The sequence below is a fragment of the Macrosteles quadrilineatus genome, unplaced genomic scaffold (assembly GCF_028750875.1).
Source record: "Macrosteles quadrilineatus isolate MER2022 unplaced genomic scaffold, UCM_ALF_1.0 Scaffold_7__1_contigs__length_78375512, whole genome shotgun sequence".
NCBI classification, from domain to species: Eukaryota; Metazoa; Arthropoda; class Insecta; order Hemiptera; family Cicadellidae; genus Macrosteles; species Macrosteles quadrilineatus.
Window position 1 is genome coordinate 78145978 of NW_026542600.1, and position 23184 is coordinate 78169161.

The 23184-nt window shown below is 34.5% G+C and overlaps 1 protein-coding gene across 4 annotated transcripts in view; it reads right to left on the reverse strand.

Moving 5' to 3' along the window:
- Nucleotides 1–73: 73 nt before the first annotated feature.
- The window catches only part of LOC128997948 (transcription initiation factor TFIID subunit 3-like), a 41987-nt gene continuing 18876 nt past the window's right edge, over nucleotides 74–23184 (reverse strand). Inside the window, exons 8-12 of one of the 4 annotated variants that reach the window (XR_008491171.1) lie at nucleotides 19378–19439; nucleotides 9295–9395; nucleotides 7866–8010; nucleotides 5557–5623; nucleotides 74–3625 (exon numbers count right to left, since the gene is read on the reverse strand). Coding sequence is in view for 2 of the 4 variants with exons in the window: in XM_054423798.1 (XP_054279773.1) it covers nucleotides 7872–8010; nucleotides 9295–9395 (240 nt within the window). In the remaining 2 variants the exon portion in view is untranslated. Of the gene's footprint in view, nucleotides 3626–5556; nucleotides 5624–7865; nucleotides 8011–9294; nucleotides 9396–19377; nucleotides 19440–23184 lie in introns of those variants that run through there. The other 3 variants (XR_008491170.1, XM_054423798.1, XM_054423799.1) reach the window with 3 other exon arrangements.

Below are 23184 nucleotides of genomic sequence, written 5' to 3' on the forward strand. Positions count from 1 at the left end.
TGAAGATAAGTGTTGATTCCGGGCCTTAGGAAATCTTGCATGTTTTGGGAGTTGGGTTATAAAAGCACACAAGGCAAGTTCCACATTCTAAAACTTTAATGTGTATATGATAATAATTATTTTACATGTATGGCAATATAGTTTTAGAGGTAGTTAAATACAATACTAGTGTCAAAATAGAACAGTACCATCAAGGAAATAAAACAGGCTCACTCATGTATGACTTTAAAAGTTGCTATGCATTGACAAGTATCAAAATTAAGCTAGGTAATGTGACATCACATCACAACCTCTAACACTAACCACTTTGTACATATTTATATAACACTACAACAATGTTAGTATTATCTGTATGTGTACCTCTTCAAGCAAGAAAACCAGATTTTAATGCTATCAGATTACAATTTACAAAATGTTATGTTTTGTTGTTTTGTTTTGTTACAATGTGTGACTGATACTTGAAAACTTTGCTTTGGAAACACATGTTTACATAACTTTTAGTGTTACACACCTGGTTATCCATAATTGTTACTACAGTAGAATTCCAATTATCCGAATCAATTGGGACCGGACCCCATCTGGATGATTGGATTTTTACCGAAATTCAGAGTCTTAAAGAAATAGGCCGAGCTTTTACTATTGCAATCACAGAACGCGTCTGAGACGATTTTGCGATAGGAAAATTTATGCTTTCGCCGCGATTGCAATGTAGGATTATTATTTTCCGTGACCGTGGGAGACGATGGTGGTGTGAACAGAACCGTTGTATATATTTATAAGTTCTCCACGATCGCGAAAAACTATGACGATGTTTCCGTGACCGCAGGAGACGATGATGGTATCAACAAAATCGTGAGATAGGTTTTGGATTTTGACGCGATCACGGCTCCTGCCTCCTTTAATAACAATTCTTATTATGTACTGTGGTTTTAATTTTTTTGTATGCAATTCGGATAATCGGTGATTCGGATAGTTAGAGTTCTACTGTAAAAGCAATTTATTCTACTTATATTAAGTTAATTTCAGTTTAAATATTTACTTTTCCAATTAAACCCTTAATACACACAACACAAGACAACATTCAAGACATACATGTATTTAAAATAACTCTCAAGGTTAATCCATTTGACAGAGAACAAAAGTTTTGTTTTGTCACCAAACTATATTCCAGTTTTTTTAAGAATGTTTTCTTCCCAAGCAAGCGTTACTGTTTACATCCAAAGTTATTTTTGATTTAATTAATGAAATGTTTATGGGGGCTTATATTTACACATGTAAACCCTAGTTTTGTCAGTAAAACATGTTTGAGAAAAGGGAATGTTTACCAAACCAGTAGTGACGGTACATTGACAAGTACAGTAGACTCTCTCTCATTCACACTGAGAGCAAAGTCTAGTCGAACTTGAAAATATCAGAATCAACACAGGTTGATAAAAATGAAAGTATACGTTTCAAAACCAGTGTGCAAATTAGTTAAAACAAAAAAGAAATACACCAACAACTAATTAGAGCGATAGAAGGTTAAGTTTTGACTTGTTAGGGAACAAATACATGGGAGAGCTAGTCATACTCAAGGGGACATCCAATAAGAGGGGGTCTGCTATATTAGTGTTTTTTGTTTTTATTATTTTTTATTTAATACATGCATTGAGGGGCTAAAATAATTATTTTCATCCCTAAGGGAAAAATAAAAATAAATTGGGAGTTGAGGACATATTTTTCTGGCTTATACAGGGTGTTTCCAAATTGTCAGGAAATATTTTGTGTTCCTTGGGCTAAGACAAACATAAAATGTCAAATAAGTATGGGTCTAAAATGCCTGGATTTCTGTCAGTTTGCTTGTTGTTTTTTAAAACTATTTTATATCTCAGGCCTTTTTAAGATAGTAATTTCACAATTGGTATAAATGTGCTGTTTAGAAGGTAAAAAGAGCTTAAAAAATTTTGCTCCAATAACTCAAGCCATTTTAAATCTTTAAAGCCAAATTTAATGAGGCGGTATAAATATCCAGGAGGCATTTTTACTCTACTACTAAGAAATTGTGTTAAATTTATCAAGTTTTGCAATAATTCATTATGAAGTGATGACAATTGTAATTCACTAATTTGAACTAGATAAACAACTAGTCGTAACCGATATAATATTGAGTTAAACAGACCAATCTGACAACTTTGGGAATTATCTTTTGCTATTCTTATGGAGAATAAATAAACTGTTATTGTTTGCTTGTTTATGGAAATATTTTAATCAAATTTTGGCAGTTTTGTTTATTTAATTAGCTATCAACCTTTCAATAAAAAACACACCTCATAGCACCACCCCGTAGCAGCAAACCTAAGTACTCCCTTAGTACCTACCTTAAAATCAATGTTATTTAAATAAAAAATAAATCTGACAATTTTAGGGGAATATTCTAATGGATATCTTACCAGAAATTTGCATTTTTAACAGACTATTCTAATTACATTTGAATTAGTTAAAAAATGAATTATTTTTTAAGTCAGGCTTATCTTTTGAAAATTACTGACATCTGCACAGTGAAATACTGTCCTGTGTAGTAGGACATCCATACATAAAATATTTACAATCACTTAACCTAGCAAGGAAATGGAAACAATACAGTAAACATCTGTCCATCTATTTGTTCACGAATCGGTGATGTTAGAAAGCAAGGAGTAACCCCTTGGTAAAAATTGTTAAAACTGAAATTTGACTCATAAAAAGATAATGTTGTGTCCCAGCCGAAACAAATCTATACATCTAAAGACATAAACATTGTGGAAAACATATTAAATTGAGGGGTTTGTGCATTTTATTTGAACACATTCAAACTCAATCTCACTCAATATTATTTTAGATATACTTAACAATTGTGTCGATGAATTAAAATCATTCAGAAAAATAAAAATATGTGATAAAATATTACTTCTCAGATTACACTTTAAAGATCATATCACATGGAATTCATGAATGCGAGTTTGATGAAAGGTCGTCAATTTGGTCCTAAGAAAAGTCAGCAACTTTTTTATGGTTAGAAACTAGACCCAGCGGTCCTTGATCATTGGGCTTTTAATAAAAATGGTCCTGGCTTATAAAACAGCTGATCTTAGTCAATAACCAAGGTACACAAGGCATCCCACATCATTCTCTACTCCACTCATCCTACACTTGAGTTTGGGTAAAAGATCTCAATTGGTAATAATAATAACAATACATTTGCACTTTTCCCCACAATCCACAGTGTTAACCACAAGTAAAATATCTCCTTTGCCAAAATTAAACCTTTCCTTACAAGGTCCCCTTTCTTTTCACATCACATATAAGCGTGAAGTTTTAAATTACAAGTTTCTATCAATAACATAAATATTCTTCCAAACAACAACAAAGAATGCAAGATATAAATACATGCAACATTTTAAAACTTCTATACACATTTAAAAATATAAAAAAATATATACTTTACACAAATTATAAATTATAAATGTTAACATATTCCATCCACTTTTGGTAAGTATTCTGAAAAATTTTAAATTATATACACTTTTGGTCGATATAAATATGTGTTGATGCTTGGGACAGAGATGATTCTTCTAACTCTTTGTCCGCCTTGGACTCGGTGGAGTAACTAAAACAAATTTGGCTCCATAACTACCATTACAGTTACTAAGAAAAACAGACTGAGTTGTTTGGGCCATTTGGGGGAAATGGAAGGTGAGTTTATGGATGTTCCTTAGAGGGGAAAATTAGTGTACATCAGATTACGATTATGGTTAGTATAACTCTTGCTATCGATAATGTTTCAAAAAGATTTTTTGAGATGATGTAGGACAAAGAATGACAAAAAACTGGCTAGTATATGGCTTTTGAACATTGGGTAACATCTCTTCTTAAAGTCTCATGGAATCTTTTCATGATGTAGAAGTCTCTTTTGGCTGATGACTTCATACCATCAACTCAAAAGTATTCTACTTACAAAGTTGCTCGCTATATATTATTACTAAGGAGATAAAAAAGTGCAGAATCTCCATGATGAATTAGTGCAACAGCTGTTTCGGTAGGTTGGGGTTGCCACTTTTGTCCAGCCACGACCTTGTATTAGAGGAGACTAAAGGTATCCACCCACAATTTGATGGTGTTCGGGATGGGATAGGCTCCCCACGAGCCACATTAAAATGCCTACGAAACTTACGTTGCGTATCAACAACAGAATCGCCACTTTTAAAATACGCCTCAACGACAAACGCGCGATGTATACCGGTCAACTGCTCCATGGCGACTGAAATGGGGTCACTTGGCCTTGAGAATGAGCCGCTCCCCACCACCCTCCTCCACTCGGCTTCTGGAATGTACTCGCTTGAAAACCGTCAGTTATTTCTGCCGCTCCCTGTACTTATAGAAACTTATTGCCCGGCACTTCCGGTAGCCAATAGTATATAAGGGACGCCATTGTAAACAGTAAACAGTATAAGTGTACATATATTTATTAGAAGTGTTATTTGACATATTTTTGTACTTTCAGGTAATATGAAACTATACATCCTGTTAGCAAAGTAGTTTTTCTTAAGTAATGTCTTTGGTAATGCAAAAATAACAGATTTTTGTAACTATCTAAAAAAAACAAGCTTTTGCTTGTATTTAAAGAACACACTCTTTGAATGGTTTATTTTTCTCCCGATAAGTGAAACCTCTTGACAATTTAAATTTATTTGCTTGTCCAACAAATTTTGAATTATCATGCGTTTACTATATTTGACTGTACAAAGCTTTGGTGCTGAAGTAGGAGAGTTCAGATTTAGATTGTTTAGGTTTTGGCAATTGCAAGGTATAGATTTTTAGTATTTTGAGAAGTCTACAGTTTTGTATCCATGTTTTTAGAGTTTGATTATTTTTGAAAAATTGTTCAAACTGATTTTTAGAGGAAAGATTTTGAAGTTTTATTTTATTTTAAGTTTCTGGGTTTAAGAACTTCTAAAAACTATCATGATGGAATGGTTTTGGGATCCTGTGAATTAATTGAAAGTGGTTTATTTATATTACCTGGTTGTTGTCAAAACGGACCATGGTAGTTAACAATGACTACAGCTGTTTCATCCTGCAGATAGAGCACATCATCAGGCCAGAATATCAGCATGCTTTAAATATTCCTAATGGCAGAAGTCCGTCAGAAGTTTTGAACTATACAAATAACACAAAACTTAAACATGTAGAGAATTCATTTAATTTGTATAGTTAAAGACTTCTGACTAACTCTACCATGAGGACCATGCAGACTTTCTGACCTTTTTAAGTACTCCATTACCAGCACTTAACAGGCCAAGTCGTAAACTATTACGTATTGTTTTGACAGTAACCAGATATATTAACCTTCTTCTTCCTAAAAAGTATATCTTGAAAGTGGAAATATCTTCACTTTTGAGCGTTTTTCTTTATGGGGTGATTTTTTTGTTTTTATGTACGCAATAAGCAGATTTTGGTGTTTTGATGTTTACAAACTCCTTGTGTGTATATAATAACACTTCTTGACAAATCAACATACTCAAGAGTTTCCAAACATACCTCAAAATTGGCACTGACTGATCCATAAGGATATCCATAGTCCAAGAGATATTTGGTTTTGCCTAACCTAAAACAGAATGATGTCATTGGTATAAGTAATGCCAGTTTGCCACCTCAAGTTATATTTTTGATGAAATTAATTCATATGAAAAAAAAAAAACAACTGGCTTACCTGAGAGAAGTATAATAAACTAATAGATGCACAATAAAAGGTCACAATACATAACAACAATATTTGGTCTTTTTATTGTGCATATGTTAATACTTAGACTTAAATTCTTTCAGATAAGCTTGCTGAATTTTATAGTTTTTAAGCTATTCCTAATCAGTCAGTCACCTGGCTTCCCATTAAAATATATTTGTTAAATACAGTGTACGGAATGTTTTTGATAGAATACAGATAACAGTAGATATGACTTATTACAGAGCACCTTTAATTTTAATTTTAGAGCTATCACAGAAACTAAAATAATATACCAAAACCAAGATTAAACAACAAGACAGAACATGAAAGATATATAATAAGGTCGAGGATGCAATTTCAATTGATATGATTTTTTATGATTACATCTTTGAGCCCATAAAATCAAAACCCTCACACATCTTGTGAGTGAAATACGGAGAAAAGGGACGTTTCCTAGAAATTTAAACAAAATATTGTTCAGTCTCTACCTAAAACTGCAAATTAAAAAGTACCGGTATCCAGAAGAAAAAAGACAGATTTCTAAACTGCTTGTCTTTTCAGATATATTTCAATAAGCTAAGATTCATCAAATAATAACTTAAATAATTAGTTAATAACAATATATTGTCAGCCATTCAAAGCCAAAAATGAGGGTAACTGCAGAAATGTTGTTGGATTTGACTGTTCAAAAGCCTTGGACTTTCTAAAACATGGATAGGCCTCTGCTAGGGAAGATGCACTTTTGTTTAGTGATGTGGGCCAGGAATATTCCCAGTGGGAGGGAACTTATAAAATGGGAATATTTCTTTGGCTTAGGACCGGGAAGATGCCCAAATATTGGGCAAAATGAAATGAAATGAAAATGAATTGAAAATTTTAAAATGTTAGACGTTTTAACACAGTATATTGACAGTTAAAGAATCTTAAAACTACGTTACCTAAGTAAATTCATACATTTTAGTCTAAGAGTTGTCATTCCATTCAATAATTTCCTGTATAAACAAGTTGGAATTTATGAAGCCTGATGGTTTTTTATTCTTAAACTATCATTAAAAACTTAAGGTATTTATATACAAAGCACTTTTTTTAGAACTGATGTTTAAACGTCCTTTGGTCTAACATATTCATAACAATCTTTATTTAAAAATTACCTGTTTCTTTATGTTTTCCAGCTTTACAATTTGGCATTGTTAGGGCCCACAACTTTCAACATTGCCATACTAGAACTAGTACATTACAGTTTTAACAAACAAAAGGTGAGCTAAATAAATAGTAACTTAATTCTTTGAATTAAAAAAAAAACATTGAATACCAAAAGATTTTTATAAATTTCTAACAAGGAGGTAAAGTCCAAAGTAAGTAATAAAGTAAAGTCCTTTATTGACCAACTGGACCAATGCCTGACTCATGTCTCGGACCTCAATCTAAGGAACTTTGATATTGTGTGGAGATTTCAATGTACATCTTGAGTGTCCGTCTATCCGTTTGTTTTACGACTTTTGTTATCATCTATAAGTAGGCTACTATTATTTTATACTTTTTTTATGTGTTATCTAATGTTTTTATTGACATTCTTCTGTCCTGAAACAGCGTAGCAGTAGCCTATGACTAGCAGTAGCTTACTAGACTTTCTTTTGTTCTGTTCTTTATTTGCTGTACAATGTTTGGCAATTTGTTTGTTTGTTGAGTAAAAGTTGAAAAAGCTGTGATTTTAAACGTTATAGTTTTTAAAACTGAACCAAGGTTAATGACATAGCATGATTATCATGATTGCGCAATAGCATACTAATTGTATTTTTATGATGTAGGCCTAATATGCAAATTATCACATTTAAGTCCATTTATACATTTAGTATTAGGCGTTGTTTACGAGTTAGAAATAACTGTTTTAAGTCATGTTGAATTAACCGTGGTTATCAGTTATTTGTGGTCTGTTCAAAATACAGTTTTACCACGTTTTTATGCCAATAAACATGTTCCTCTGATAATCCGACCTTTTTGCTGTTCCGTCCATGGTCCCGGTCCCGTAGGTGACGGATTAGCGAGGTTCTACTGTACTGTAATTCATTCTAGGTCTGTGTTAAACTATGTGTCAGAGTTAACAGGTTTATTCAGTTTTCCTAACCTTAGTTTATGTGGCTCCTGCCTTTTTCTTCCGCCTTTCTGTTTTCTTTTTCTTCTCACCACCAACACCATCTTGTCTCTTAGCGATACAGACTCGACAAAACCAGTCATTAGAGTCTGGAGGAACCTGGATACCAACACACACCCTGAAACGATAAAACAATGTTATTGCAAAACGTGTTTAAACATTTTAAAATCTATAGCCAAGAGTGGAACCTCGATAACAAGACCCTTCATAACAAGTCACCCTTGATAACAAGGTGTCATTTTCAATTTCCCTAGAATTTATTTTACCCCTAATCGCACATTAATACAAATCTCAAGGTGGACAAGTCAACCTTAATGTTGTCTTATTTATAGGGATGGACGGGTCTCGAAATTTCAGGAAATTTTAAATCTCGTTCTACAAAACGAGATTCTATTTTGGTCATAAAAAAAACAAAAAAAAAAACGCCTGCAGAAAGTCAATGCAATACAGAAGCGTGTTGATGTTGCGTTTCCTTTGCGAAGGCGTTTTTATTTATTTAATTATTAATTCTTTACATGTAAATATTGCTTTAATAGTTTTATAATTTTTTGTTTTGAGATAGCAAATGATCAGAAGTTTAGTGTAAGCAGTGTGAGACATGTTTTACTACTGTAAACATAGCCTAAATAAGTCACTCCAAAATCACTCTAGAAATAGCACAATACTGAAAATTGTAGGTATTTAAAAATATTTAAAATGTGGAACTTGCATTTCCCGTTATATATGAGAAGGGAAATCCTGTCTCGTCTCGAACTAAAAATCCAATCTTGTACATCCCTACTTATTTAACAATCTCCAAGAGAGTCTTGTTATCAAGGTTATACTGTACTGCAAAAGCATCATAATGCTTGTCTGCAGCTGACTTTACCTAAATATTTAATTGGTTAGGTGCCTTTTACAACATTCAATAGGAATTCACTGATTCAAGTCATAAGTAAATAAAAATAAGTCTATTAGCACGGTAACCACTTAACATACGAGGGCTATCCAGAAAGTAGATTACGTTTTTGTCTGTATCCGCTAAGGGCAGGGCTAGCGCAACCATCTTGGTGTTATTTCGTTATGCAGCTCAGTCGGCATCTAGCCGTGCTAGTAAGAGGTTTCTGCTGTACTCCATTGAGTTACTGTGTCAGTTTAAAATATCTGTGTTAATTGAAAATGCCGCAAACTGTGAAGTGCATGCAGTTGTAAGGTTTTTGACTCCAAAAAACTGTAAACCGATAGGAATCTATTGGCAACTGGATGATGTCTGCGATGGCGGGAGTTCCTTTGCACAGGAAGAAAATTCTGTTACATTTTCGTTCCAAAACTCAGGTAGGAAATAAAATCCTGTATCATATAGAAACAAAAGTACAATCCAGCCCATCCATACCTATAAGTATAAAACAAAATCAGTACATACCAATGGTACCACGCATCACAGCCATCACATCCTATCATAGGACTTCCGTCATCCTGTCCTCCGCAAGCCGGGCATATCCATACTTGGTTGCCTTCTTTGTCCTGTAACATTCTGTCTCATCAAGCAAGGATCAAAGATATCCAGGACCTCAGAGGACATAAGGATCCAGGGATATGAACTAGGGACGCAATAGTCAACCCCCCCAAACCCCCTGTAGGCCTACACATCCGTTCACATCATCGTCCCAAGCTACAGTATACTCTTTCTTCATTACAAATGACACATTTACTATGGATCTACAATCCTATATTACCCTAACATTTTGTGGTTGAAAAGGTTTGATGCTGCAAAATAGGTTTTAAAATCATTTCTTCAAAAGACTCTCAGTTCCTTGCTAAGTTTACTACCGACTTATTGATTTTTCTATTGAAGCAGTAAGCAAACCATATTTTGTTGTGGTGTTTCCGGACCAATTGATTGGCAAATAAATAAAAGGTTAAAATACCTGCTTGTCGCCTTGTGGTCCAAATTGTTGTCCTAGTGGATTATGTACATTTCGGCGCGAGCGCCATCGTCGGATCCGTATAAGAACTGTTTACACTAAACATCCCTGAAGAGGTCATCTTGCGCACCTCTTCAGGGAAGTTTAGTGTAAACAGTTCTTATACGGATCCGACGATGGCGCTCGCTCCGAAATGTACATAATCCACTAGGACAACAATTTGGACCACAAGGCGACAAGCAGGTATTTTAACCTTTTATTTATTTGTAAGCAAACCACTTTTAAGTAATGGGTCTTCTGTCAATATGGTGAGAATTTTTTTCTTTGCTTCAAGATTGTTTTATTGTGTTCCAAGCATGTCCATTTCAAGCATCAAATGTCATAAAAAAATAAAATACTAGCATCAGGACGATAACAGTTATGTAAAGCAGCACTACGAGTCTGCTACAATGTTGGCGTTAAGAGGAGTTTCTCAAATTTAAATTCATATAAAGAATATGAAAAAAATTAAGAAACATCCAAACAATTATTAAATGCAACACAACTACAGTTATTTAAAATGGTAATCAAATTACAGTTTATCAATATACGAATGTTTACGTAAATGCCTTTTTATGTCAATTAAATATTTCCAGTTTTAGGTAATCTATTAATTTAGGCATATTTTCATTAATTATCTGATAGGAGTTATGTTTGAATTGGAAATACAGGGTTATTACAAATGATGTTCATGATTTCATACATACATAAAATATAGTTTTATATGTTATACAAAGAAATAAAATGGTTACAACTTTTGAAAAACTCAAAAAGTTTTGACACAGATACACAGAACTGTAAATGCTCGATACGGGAACCCCTTGTGGTACGACAGATGTCAATAATGTAGTCAAGCTCTTGCTAGACTTTGAAAAGTGTGTCTAGGTCTATTGTTTCGATAGCATTGGTAATCCGTTGCTGGATCTCAAGTATGCTATCTGATAATAATGGTGTGTACGCCTTATCTTTGATATATCACCACAAGAAAAAAATCAGGGGGTGATGTCCGGAGATCTTGTAGGCCAGTTCAGGGGTGTGTCATTATTCGGACCACCGAGCTCGTTCCATATCTCAGGCAGCACATTGTTAAGTTCAGCCCTACTACAAGTAACATTCAAATGCAGCCATTTTTCTTAAATTCAAGTGTCACTGGCCAATATAGTGGTTACTAGGAGGATAATCGTTAAACCTGGTTCTAAAGTGTCGTTGCACACTAATAACAGATTGATTAATGTAATATTCCAACTGGCAAAAAGCTTTCCTGCCTTCAAATTCAGCCATTACACAACACTTACAACAATTGACTTGACAAACAGCCGATATGCACCCAAACCAATGTAAATGAAACTTAATGAGTTTTTCTTTCCAATGGTACCAACTAAAATAGTCTTGAAACAAATTAACCCAGTAATATTTATAATAAAAATCAGGAACATCATTTGTAATAACCCTGTACAACCATAAATGGCGTAATTTTCAACACACAAGGTTAAGTGCAGGCGATATTGAATAAAAGGTTGAATGAACTGTTAATGATGGTAATGATATGATATTTCGTTGATTTCACGTTGAAAGTTCTCCTGGAATAATTTCACACACACGATTCAATCCATAGAATAACAAGACAAAAAAAATAACTGTTCATAACATTAATAGCCTTAATAACCAAAGGCTGAATTATTATGGATCAAGATTATCAAGAAAAGTCTTGATGTCACATAAAAACATATAGTTAGTAATAATAACAGATTAGTAGTAAAAAACACAAACCATAGTTGAAGATGCAGTTTTTAACTATAGACAACATGGATAACAAATTATCATCTTTTTTAGAAGAAAATTTGTACATGTCTGTAATTCAAATATATATTTGTAGAAATATTAGAAGTAATTTATAGTTAAATTATCTCTCACAATTTGTGAAAACTCTATCTAACTTTTTACCAGGTAACAAATATTAAACTACCCTCTTGATGTTTGTTTTAGTTTATGTTTATACCTCAAATAAGATGGATTACATAAGTTATGGTTTCAACACTTAGGTAGCACAAAAAAGCGTACAGCGAAAAAAGCGTACAGTGAAATATGCGTACAAGGGGAAACAGTGGTATTTGACGAGGGTAAGTGGTAAATATTATAAACGAAAAATGTGTACAAATGACCACCCCAGCCATCCACCCCTAAACTATTTGGAAATAACAAATAACTTATGCATCTTAACTAGAAAAATAAGAATCACAACTTCCCGAAAAATTCGACTCATATGCAAATGAGACTGGAGCTAGGCATGGAAGGAAAGAGAAGGCTGATGTGAGGGATGTGAGGTCGAACGAAAGAATAAAAAAACCATACAAAAATATCAAGAAACTGGAGATATTATGTGCTGTTTGAGGGCTCTTGCCTACATAAAAAAAATGGATTAGATTAGACCAAAAATATCAAATATGGTCAATTGTCAATATAGGGTATTATTAAAAATAACTGTATAAGTTACAAAAAATTCAAATAAATAAACTTAAAAAAAAGAATGACAAAGCTTGACGCTGATTTTAAACACGCCTAAATGATGGTGCAGCATACCTCTATCATTTTGCCAGTCCACAGCCTGGGTAAAGTGTGATGTAGTAAATCAGGTTAAATATACATTTTTAAAGGATCTCCAACTCCGTGAAACCAAGAGAAATTTATATTTAGTTTAGACACTCATATTGTTCAATGGTTTTAAAAATATTTAGAACTTTACCCTAAAAGTTGTACACATTTTTCGCCTGTCTAAATGTCTTGACACCATAGCTTACCCTCGTCATCTGCCAAAACTTGATCCTGTATGCTTATTTCGCAAGATTCGAGGTGTACGCTTTTTTGTATATTCAACACTTAGGCCTACATTGTTCTTGAATCTCTTCCAAAAATTTTTTACTTCATTGGAAACAAAATCTAAAATTAAAAAATACATTACACTAAAAACTTAAACAGATTTCAAGCTTCACGTAAATTGCATTTATTGTGCCAAATTGACTTCATTTTATAATAGTCTAGTGAACTTCAATATACAATAACCTAAAAACACTATGACAGGTTTGGTAACAAAAGCAATTTATTAGTGATAGTGTCCTATTCGTGTCGTAACACTTCGGCCCTATTATAGCCTAAGTAAAGACAGTAATGTGTTTTATATATAAAGTAAATTCTTATGTCAGAAGAGACATGTTTTGTTATATTGGCACGCCGGAGGAGGCGCATAAATAATAGCATATTCAAAAGGGGCAAGGTCAAAGTCCAAGATTCAATACCCCTCCATGGGACGACAAGACGGAGGAGCCAGTCTACTACGAGTCGCAGGTAAATATGGCCGCCCTGGCGTTCTGCCGTTTATCTTCTCTTTCTGTAGTTAGACAATTAGACAAAACGCGTAACCGTAATTGTGAACTTATAACAAATGGCGACGAGGATGGGAAATTCAATCAAGGCAGACCAAATCCCAATGGGGGGAAGGTCGGGTTTAGGAAAGAATGCTACCGTTGCGGTAGAGTGCATGGTTATAATTGTCCCTATAAAAATTACAAATGTAATAAATGTAATAGAATAGGCCATTTGGCTAATGTATGTAGACAAGGTACTGGTAACCCTCAAAGTAAACCTAAGGGTAAAATAAATTTTTGTGACGATGTTGATGACATCGGAAACAGAGTCGATGATCTTGACTTGAGCCTATTTACTATTGCCTATGCCAATGATGGGCCTAAACCCAAAAGTTTTACCGCTGAGGTAGAAATTAATAATGTTCCAGTGAAAATGACTATTGACACAGGGGCTGTCGTGTCAGTCATGCCCCAGGATGTATTTTCTGCAATTTTTGGTAACTCAAGCCCGAAATTAAATAAAAGCAGTATCACATTGAAAACTTATACAGGCCATAATATTAATATTATCGGTGAGTTTCAGGCAAGCGTACGCTCTGGCAGCAGCGTTCACAAATTACCTATGATTGTTGTACGAAATGATGTGCCTAACCAACCTACACTAATGGGTCGGAATTGGCTGGAAGTAATTAAACTTGACTGGACCAAAGTGGGACAAGGAAACAAGTTGGACTGCGGAGCGATCCTCGACAACGGTAAGACTGTTTCAATCACTACTAGGATTAATGAGCTGAAATCAAAATATTCTTCCGTTTTTGAAGATAAAATTGGAACTATCAAAGATGTAACAGTCGATTTGGTTTTGAAGGAAAATTCTAATCCCGTGTTTTGTAAATCAAGAACTGTACCCTATGCCTTAAAGGGTGCGGTAGAAAGTGAACTCCAGAATTTAGTTAAGAATGACATAATATATCCCGTAACTAAGTCAGTATGGGCTACCCCGATCGTTGTGGTACCAAAGCCGAATGGCAAAATTCGTATTTGTGGGGACTACAAGACTACAATCAACCCGTGTTTGCGCACGGACCATTACCCGTTGCCAACACCGGAAGAGATTTTCTCGAGTATTTCGGGTTCTAAGGTTTTTACTAAACTGGACTTGTCTGCGGCATATAACCAAATTTGTGTCAGTGAAAGTTCTCAGGAACTTCTAACAATCAATACCAGTAAAGGTCTCTATAGATATAGAAGATTACCGTTTGGAATCACTAGCGCTGGCGCTATCTTCCAATCAACTATGGACCAAGTATTAGCAGGTCTAAACAATGTTTTTTGTTATTTAGATGACATTTTGATTGTAGCTAGCAATCATTTGGAGATGTACAAATATGTTGATCAAGTACTAAATAGACTTATGCAATACGGTGTTAAAATCAATGGCGCTAAGAGCGAATTCTTCAAGAATAGTTTGACATTTCTAGGACATAGGCTAGATGCTAATGGTATCCATCCAAGTGAAGAGTTAACGGAAACTATCACCAAGACTCCTCAGCCCAAAAATGTTACCCAGTTAAGATCATATCTGGGCCTTTTGAATTACTACGGTAAATTTCTGCCCAATCTGTCGACCTTGCTACACCCGCTATATCAGTTATTAAATAAGAGTGCCAGATGGGAGTGGACGAAGAAGTGTGAGGAAGTGTTTATCAAAAGCAAGAATCTTTTGCTTGAGAGTACTGTACTTATCCCCTTTGACCCTAAATTAGAAATCATTGTGACGGCTGATGCAAGTCCTTATGGCGTAGGCGCCGTTGTTGCCCACCGCATGCAGGATGGCTCTGAGAGGCCAATAGCATTTGGTTCTCGAACCTTGACCCCATGTGAAATGAAATATTCACAACTGGAAAAAGAAGCGCTCGCCTTAGTCTTCGCTGTGAAGAAGTTTCATGTATTTTTGTACGGTAAACGTTTCCTTCTGGCTACCGATCATAAGCCTTTAGCGTTTCTGCTGGGGCCTAATAGGGGAATACCTACTTTAGCTGCGGCTAGGATTCAAAGATGGGCAATCATTCTTTCAGCCTACGAGTATGATATAGAGTACCGTAAGGGTACCAATGTTTCGAATGCTGATGCTCTGTCCCGTTTGCCTTGTACAGATGAATCTAACTGCGGTGACAACATCTCATTCTTCTCTGTAACTTCTGAGTTACCCATAACTCACAAGGAGATAAGCATAGCTACACGCTATGACCCGATTTTGTCCAAAGTTTTAGACTTCACTTTGAATGGGTGGCCTAATAATGTGGCCCAAGATAGCCTAAAACCATATTCTTCCCGAGCTATGGAGCTGTCTGTAGATCAAGAGTGTCTTCTATGGGGACGAAGAGTTATTATCCCTGAACCATATAGGAAGGAAATATTAAATCTTTTACATACAGAACATCCAGGTGTATCCCGCATTAAAAATTTGGCACGCAGCTATGTACGGTGGCCAAATTTAGACCGAGATCTTGAAGAACTTGTTAAAACCTGCACTATTTGTCAATCTACTCGGAACTCAATACCTCTGGCCCCATTACAACATTGGTCATGGCCTAAGCATCCCTGGCAGCGACTCCATCTTGACTTCGCTACCTTTCAAAATAAGGAGTTTTTGATCATTGTCGACAGCCACTCAAAATGGCTCGAAGTATTCCATATGAGTTCAACAACATCTAGTAAAACAATTGAGAAACTCAGGTCATGTTTTGCGGCATACGGACTGCCTTCAACAGTTGTTACTGACGGTGGACCTCAACTTACTTCTAAGGAGTTTAACGACTTTTTAAGAACAAATGGAATCACTCATGTTGTATCCCCACCATACCATCCTTCCTCTAATGGATTGGCGGAGCGAGCTGTACAAACAACCAAGAACACATTCTTGAGACAGCTGTTGCAGGACGAAAAATCAGGAACAACTCGTTCTCTACAACATCGAATCGACAACTTCCTTTTTGTGTACAGGAATACTCCTCATTCCACCACTGGTGTTTCGCCAGCTGAAATTGTGCTTGGGTTTAAGCCTAAAAATCACCTTGACTTGCTAAAGCCTCATTTGAGTAAGAGCGTATCTGCTAAATATGAAAAGATTGAGAAAAATGCAAATGAAAGGAGGGGAACATTCTGTTCTTTTTGTGAGGGCGAGAGTGTATTTGTAAGGAGCGTTAGGCAAGAAAAACTCAAATGGTTGCCTGGTATTATCACTAAGGTTAATAGCCCAGTCACATACGTTGTCAAAGTCGATGGGAGGAATCGATTTGTGCATGCAGACCACCTACGCACAAATCAGTGCATTCCAGATGAGGAAAATCTTGTACTACCAATGCCACCTGTTTTACCTATGGAAGCAACTGCACCTAGCCCAATGAAAACACCTACACCAAGCCCAGCGAAGACACCGCATAGGCCTATTACACCCAAAATTGAATCAAAGGAAAATCAATCTCAAGAACTTGAAGCGGATAGGCCTAACCTGGAAATAAGAAAGCCTAATTCTCCGTCTGTGACACTACGCCGTTCTCAGCGAGAACGACGCGTACCCAGGAAGTTGGACTTGTAAAAACAAGAAAAGTACCTCCCAAAAGAAGTCATTAATTTTTGAGTTTATTTACATAACAAACAGTTTGAAGTTTATTTTTTTTTACTTATTTTGTTGGGAGGAGTTATTATAGCCTAAGTAAAGACAGTAATGTGTTTTATATATAAAGTAAATTCTTATGTCAGAAGAGACATGTTTTGTTATATTGGCACGCCGGAGGAGGCGCATAAATAATAGCATATTCAAAAGGGGCAAGGTCAAAGTCCAAGATTCAATACCCCTCCATGGGACGACAAGACGGAGGAGCCAGTCTACTACGAGTCGCAGGTAAATATGGCCGCCCTGGCGTTCTGCCGTTTATCTTTTCTTTCTGTAGTTAGACCATTAGACAAAACGCGTAACCGTAATTGTGAACATATAACAGGCCCAAGTAATACTTCAGCCCAAAATCCTTAGATGTTGCCTGCGATCCAACTCTCTACCTACTCACTAGTAACACTTCTTCCGAAAAACTGACAGGTCTTCACTAACTATTTGGGAGGATGGTAAAAAACAACACTTAAAAAACAAAAAAAAGCGTTAGATTTAAAATTGACTCACCACAAACTGCGTTAGTGTAGGTTAATAGATTGCAAAGTATACAGGTCATGGGCCTCTTACTACCTGAACTGCGCTCCTTAAACATTGTCAAATATTCATCGCGCCGAAACGTTACTCCATTCGCTTATTTAATCAACTGTAAAAGCGAGTGGTAGGAAGTGTTACTGTTTTCCTAAGAAATTTGAGTTCGCACGAAATATCACTGGACCGAAGTGTTACTACACCATGCTTTTTTTGCTGTATAACTGATTTAGCAGTTCGACTATTTAACAGAGGGCAAGTGAATAAAATAGTTCCAAAATCAATAAAGCCCACCAGTTTTAAAAGGTTAAATTTTGTATAGATGAGAATCGTGAAAGATGATAGGCCTACATTTAATGACAAAAAAATTGCAGTGGATACATTCATTTTTATATTTAAATTTAAGTGACTTAGGTATGGAACAATTCATTCACTTGTAACATTATTCTAAATAGGCGAAAACTGAAAGTGAGTTAACATTTTCAATTTTCTTCTGGAAGAAAATTGACAGAAAAAGTGATTCAGAAGTCTAAATGAAGTGATAAATGGGGCGGAGGAGTGTTTATTAAGATTCTGTATCCAATAACAGGATAAAGTTAATCCAATTATCTTTAGTGCCAATTAGTCCATAAAAAACAACAAACCTTTCTAACAAACACATTGACTGTAACATTCTGAAAATCTATCACTGATGAAGAAGTTTGTTAACCTCAAAGCCCCAAGACTGTCAGACCCGCAGTTAGTATGTGACATGCTATGAACCCGAGAGATAGTTACAGTCCAAAAGTTGTTTTTTTTTTGCTCTCGTTCTAAATTCACTACCACTTGGTTTTTTTTTCTCATTCGCAGAAAAGCGTGTAATATTACAAGGTTAAAAAAAGGATCTCGTTGAACGTAAATAAAATCAATAAGCAAAAACACAACAGTAACTTTATTCACTGGCCAACTCAACTGATAATAAATAATAAATAAATTCAAAAATAAACTTAAGGGGGTTTTAATTGATAGTGAATTTTATAGTTTAGAAAATTTTGAACACTGTAACAAAAAACTGTATGACTAAGCAAGTAGGGAAGTAGGTGAAATCATGTGAAGTAGTTGTAGGTTGATGACACATTCATGTACACTTGTTTTGTATGTATTGAATAAAGATTTATTGATTGATATGATTTTCACCTGAATGAACAAGGAGAACTGACATTGGTAAGTAATGAAAAAATTACGTTAAGAATACAAATAAAGTTAAGCCTGTAAAAGTAGCGACACATGCAAGCAGTGGCAGTGATGAGTTATGAGTGGGAATCGAGAGTGAGGAGGATTGCTTGCATCCCGGACAAAACTAATACTCTTGCGCCCCTGGGCCCATTTATAACCACAGTACTGAACACTCTTGGATAAAAGAAAACCATTTTTATTGAGAACCTGTGATGAGTGGAAGCCGAGCTTTGTAAAGTTGCCGGTGTTTACGGTATTACAAAGCACTAAACGTGTATTCTCATTCTGTAAGATTTATAAATATTCTACAAACATCAATCAATGGGATTTATTTTAAATTATGTGAATGCTGTTAAAGATAATCAATGGGATTTATTTTAAATTATGTGAATGCTATTAAAGATAAGCTGTCACAATCTTTAAACAGGTACGGAATGAAATAACCTAAATTTTACACTTGCTGGCAACTACCTACATAGATTTTATTCAGAAAATTTTTTTTGAATTGACTAAATTTGATTGTTAAATTTAACTAGAGGGAAAAGTCAGTGAATGGATACCAAAAAGTAAATATCATACTTAATTAAAATTTTAACTTTTTTGTCTATGAAATTGTTGAATATCTCCAGTATGAAAAAATTTTCAAAGGCATCCCAATTTGACTTTTTAGCCAAATTCTTAAATAAACAGATTACAAATCTTATTGACCTTTTTACTCCTCCACCCCTTAAACATTGACAGTTAAATGGAGGGAGGGTACTCACCGTTGTCACCGTAGGAATAGATTGCACAGTGCCAGATGAACTGCTGTTGCCGGCTTTTCCCTCTATCAACCAAGGACCACCAAAGTTAACATCCATACCTCACCCCACTTTATACCACACTCGCATTATTCTGACTCTACCTTTTCATTCTTCATGGTCAAATTAAATTGTTTCTGTGGATCTAACAATCCTCAAAACATGTCAGTTACATATCATATGATTCAAATTGTATTTGTTACTTGATTTGTTCAACACTGTGAGTAAAACCCAAAAGTAAAAGCTAAACATGAAATACGAGTTTGAACTAATTTTCCTGACCACAATCCATTCTAAAATTTTCTATATAAAAGATTACTATAGGTAGTTTAATAAAATTAGTAGTTCAATGTGGCACATTCAGTTTTTGTTTACTACGTGGACATGGTAAGCAAAATTAGTATTAGTGGATTTTGGATCCACTTTATAAGTTACTGAATCAGTTTTTAAAATTCTCACATTTAGGGAGGAGAAAGGTTTAATAATTTTACTTTTCTTTATGCGGTGAAAATTGTTATTGATGATTTTTAAATGGTCTTATGACTTTTCATGACAACAAGTTTAATATATCTAGTGATCTATTTTATGAAGAACAAAAATTACTTATTTAGGTTATGAACAATTGCAAATAAGTAATTGTATTAATAATTATCAATATTACAGCAGTTTTTGAAAGTGGAACTGCAAAAATGAAAGTAATCAAAATCAAACACTAGTGAATCTATAATTATTTTCTCAAAGCAAATAAATAAAGCCAGTTTTCAAAAGCCCCGGTTATAAAATAGATTGATGATTTACCAGTTTAAAAAAAATCAATAATAATTAACAACATTAACAATAGCATTGCTTTGTTTCAAAACAGGCCAAAGCAAACTGGGAGTCCTGTTGGATGAATAAGCAAGTAGGATATTACAGTTGACTCTCGATGATCTGACGTTCAATAACCCGTTGCTGTGAAGAATGAGTCATGGGGCCAATTTTTGTACAGTACGGAATTTGATTTGAGTACTGAAATGATTCTTGCATCTTTACAGTCCAGTCCAGTTCTTAAAGTGAATATATGTATTTTTATGCTCAGTTTAGTTATTTGTTGATTAAATAACTAACCTTCCAGCTTTTAAACTTATGCAGGTAATACAGGCAGGTTAAATTTAATTTATGGGGTTTACTAACCCATATTCAGGCCAACAAGATATGGCTGTACTTGAGAGAGAATAAGCTCCAATAATCAGTGTTATGTATTTAATTAATATTTCTTTTTCCTTAAACAGTGCCCAAAGACTGATGGATTTGAATTCCCAATAGTCAAGGAATACATAGTAAGGCTTGGATTAGCTGACTTTTCTCAACTTGTGGGTTAAATTTACCTTCATTTTACCAAATCTGATGTTTCTTAATCTGAAACCCTCCCGGTCACATAAGTGTCCAATTTAAACAACTGCCCCATTTTAATGGGATAGCCAACTGAACCACAGTATGGTCAAACACATTTCACAACTTATAAACCTAGTGGTATAACTTAAAAATAATGCAGTGTGGTATAAAGTATTCAGTTGGATAATTATTTTAGACAGCCATGCAGCACGAATCAAGTTTCATGCAGTTAGACAAACCAAAAGAAATTAAAATGTTAATCAAATTTGAAAACCAATCCAATGGCTAATGAAATCATGCTAAAGAATAATCAAAATCTTAAAAATAACATTCATATTGTTTAACAAGTTGGTAATATCTAGGATAGTGATTAATGACATTGTATCCTCATGTGCAGACAAAGATAATATTTTTTATGTTTTAACACCACAGGAATGATATTTATACCTGATAATTAATTCGTTGAATCAAATTTTAGTATCTACAATTTTGATATTAAGTATCATTAAAATTATGTTGAATTCAAGCAATAATATCATGATTATTGAATTAAGAAAAACCTTTGAATCTTCTATTAGTTTTTTAGGAGTAGTAAATGTTTAAATGCAGGCCTTATGAGTAAATAAACTCTTTTGATTTAATACCATATAGAATATCAATTATAATTAGAAACTACAAATCATAATAATTGCTCTTTAATTTTTTTATAAGTTTAATGTTACAATATTCATTGACATTTATAAATTTTTCAATTTAAATTGAGAATATAACTAAATAGATTTCAGAATTCATTTTACATAATTGTAGTATATACGTATGTATAGGAACATAATACATTTATGGTAGGCCTACTGTGGGATAGAAAAAATCATTAACCATTGAGTGAAACAAAAATCACGGGGTAAACCGGGCCAAGCAAATGAAATTGGGAAGGGTTGAAATGGTTGACTTACACTATTCAAGGTACTTGGGTCTTCATGGCTCTAGATCGGGTGATTTAGTACTTTACCTGTAATCCTGGATCAGATGTGTGCAGTATGAGACCATGTTACTATTATCTTATCCCACCAAACATAACCTTGATGACAATTCTTAGGCAACTTAGGATCAAAAAACACTGTTTGGCAGTTACATATTACTCTTCCGTGCAATTTTCATATCAAAATGTGTTACGGTGAATAAAAAAAAAGATAATGTAAAAGGTACTTTCAAAAAGATCAAATAAAATGGGAGTTTATCGTTTCAGCAATGAGATTTCATCAGTTTTTTTTTTATGAGGAAAAAAATAATTGTCAAACCAACACACGCCAGAACTACAACTTCAGAAATCGTTGCAAATCAACTTGACGATGATACAAATGTTACAATTAATCACGAAGAAAAACAATTTTTTAACAGAAGAAGGAAAGTGAAGAGAGTATACTGTAGCTGGTCTACAATTACAATTACAATAACGGCACATGCAAGAAGCTGAGATTTATTTTCTCAGCTTGTGATTTGAAATCTAACAGTAGATAGATACTAAGAGTGCTACACAGGGCATCCGTTAAGCCATCAAATCCCTTCTACGGATGTGGCCAAAGAACATGTGGACATGAGGTAAGGGTGGGAGGTGAGGACATTAACACTTAAATATACCATATTGGCTGCATGTCTTTTATGTTGACGACATTAAACAGAAACAAGAAAATTATTTTAAATTACAAAATACTAAAGTGTATATTATCGTATATCTACAAGAGAAGGGAGTTTTGCAATACGGACAGTGAGACAAATCCTTTTTTGTTTTCTAAAAGGAACCGCTTAAAATGGGCTACAAACTATGATATCACATGGCTCCAAGTCTTAGGTGGTTGGTGGAATTTGAACTTGACCTCCACTACACCAGCCGATCTAGGAGTGCGCTCCCATTAGGTAAGTGAATAGTCTTTTACCAACTGAGGATTCATCAATTTTTAAGACCTGATTAGGATTTACGTAGGGGTGTACGAGTGCTCGAACCTTTGAGCTTTCCAAGTTCGAGCCGAGCTTTTAATACTAAGTAAAAATATGCTCAATTAGTGTTGTAATTCATAACAAAGCTATCACGATTCTACGTTGTTCATGTATTCATTTTTCCTGGAAGCAAATGTTGTTAAAACACGTAATTCACGTCTCAGACTCAGAGTAAACAATTTGTTTTGGTGAAAAGAAACTCGATCAGGAAACCAGCATCACCTCGCACAGCTTAAAATTACCGTACACTTTCAGTTTATTATCATATCCATATAATTAAAGTCGTATAAACTCCAATTCTTTACAAAAACGAACAAAATCATGATTTTCCTGTAAATAGTAGAACCTCGATTATCTTGGGGCAGGATCACCAGAAGTACATGGAAGTTGAATATTAAAGTA